Source organism: Galeopterus variegatus, unplaced genomic scaffold, assembly GCF_000696425.1.
Source record: "Galeopterus variegatus unplaced genomic scaffold, G_variegatus-3.0.2 Scaffold1524, whole genome shotgun sequence".
Classification (NCBI taxonomy): domain Eukaryota; kingdom Metazoa; phylum Chordata; class Mammalia; order Dermoptera; family Cynocephalidae; genus Galeopterus; species Galeopterus variegatus.
The window spans coordinates 350585-352419 of NW_007727635.1; the positions used below are offsets into that span (position 1 = coordinate 350585).

Below are 1835 nucleotides of genomic sequence, written 5' to 3' on the forward strand. Positions count from 1 at the left end.
GGTTTCTCCAAACAGGCCAGTTTATCATCTTGGGAGATGAGATGGCATGGTTGAAAATGACTCTTCTTACCTCAGTTCGGTGCACGAGCTGCTGAGTTGCGTCATCATTCATGCGAAAAATTTCCAGAAATGGGTCAGACTTACTGAAGAAATCCTAAAATAGATAAACAGCAATAATTTGTTTTTTTTTTTTTTTTCCGACCTGCATTTGATCTAGTCCTGATCAATCAGGGAGATTTAATCAATAGGAAACTCATGTGGAATGGAGGTCATGCTTGTTATCCTTCCCTGAATATCTGCCCCAATTCTACCCAATCTCTCTTCTCCCCAAACATCACCCTCTCTTGGCTTTGTTCTTCATCCCTGTGATCCCTTGGCTAAAATGAGCTGCATCTGAGCTCTGAGTCTTTTGTGAAGTAATTACTTGCTTGGTTAAAATCCAAAGTATTCTTCAAAGATTAATCCAAATCCCAGTTCTTTGAGAAGTATTTGCTATCTTAAACATGTTAATTACAGCTATTATAAAGCTTATGCCTGATGACTACAGTATCTGGATCACCTGTGGGTCTGTTTCTATTATCTGTTTCTTGGTTCTGCCTCTTGGTGTGCTTGTTAATTTCTGATTAAGTAGTCTATGCAGTATAAGAAAGATTATAAAGGTTTTAGATGAGTCTTTAGTTTATAGGAAGCAGGTAGGATGGGGGAGGTCACCTGAATCCAATTAAGATTAAGCTATTTAGAGTTTAGGTTTCTTCAGAAGTCTTTAAAGTCCCAATCTATTTCTGATTTTTTCACTCCTTGGCTATGGTTCTTAAAGAGCTCTAACTGGCCTAAGTATCTATGAGGGCTGTTCCTCCTTGAAAAGTCCTCAATGCTAGTTTTTATTTGCGAGACTCCCAAAGGCTCGGTTTATCTCCATAGTCTCTTGGCTCTAGGTTTTTGTTCAGTTTCTCCCTACACTGATATTTGCTAATTAGTAAATGCCTTGAGAGGATAAGCCACTCAAACTGTTGGACTAACTTCCCTTCTCTAAAATATTTATGAATCTTTAGCCCTAGCTCTCTTAGAAATGCTGAACTTCAGTTTTTCTTCCCCAGTCCAATGAGGCCACCAAAAACTCTGCTCAACATCTCTGTATCTTAGTAGTTATTTTCTGCTAGGCTTCCCAGCCTCTCTATCCATGCTATTTTAGGAATAAGCTTTGAGGAATTGCCTTGAGTGGAAAACCTGCACAGAATGTCTGAATCATCGTGACAGTTTCCTTCTCTCCAGCTTCTTGGTCCTCACATATTGACAGCTTTAGGACTCTCAGACAGATGTCTGGTATCTTGTCTAGTGTTTACAGTTGTTTTCAGTGAGAGAATGATGTAAAACAAACATCATTCTCATTAGTGCCTCATTAGTGAAAGAAGAACCTATCTGCCTTCTTTTAATCCTCTTTTTTATTCCAATAGATTATAAACTCTCAGGGAGGAGAAACTCTGTTTACTTTGTTTATTTTTCCTTATATTTCTACTACTTCCTCAGCATCTCCCACAGTGTCTAGATTTTAGTAGTACATAGTGTTTTATTGAATGAATGAATATATAAATAAATTAATGAATGACATGAATACCCGGTGTAGGATAGGAGTCTATCTGAGCAATTGCCTTAGTCATTATACTCTTATTATGTATTTCACCAGATAATTTTTTTTCAGAAATCTAGACTGTAGCAAAGCAGAAATAAGCGTACATTTATCTTCAAAAAAGTCGTCTTTTATCCCTAAAAGTTAGCAAGCCAAGCTCATTATTTCACTTTGTGCATTGTTTGGTCTCTGCTTCTAAATTTTCCCT

General features: G+C 37.3%; 1 protein-coding gene across 1 annotated transcript in view; it reads right to left on the bottom strand.

The window, feature by feature from the left end:
- Positions 1-1835, bottom strand: part of CPNE4 (copine IV) — a 177728-nt gene that overhangs the window by 143515 nt on the left and 32378 nt on the right. The window contains exon 4 of the mRNA XM_008577505.1: positions 71-154. Coding sequence (XP_008575727.1) covers positions 71-154 — 84 coding nt within the window. The remainder of the gene's footprint in view (positions 1-70; positions 155-1835) is intronic.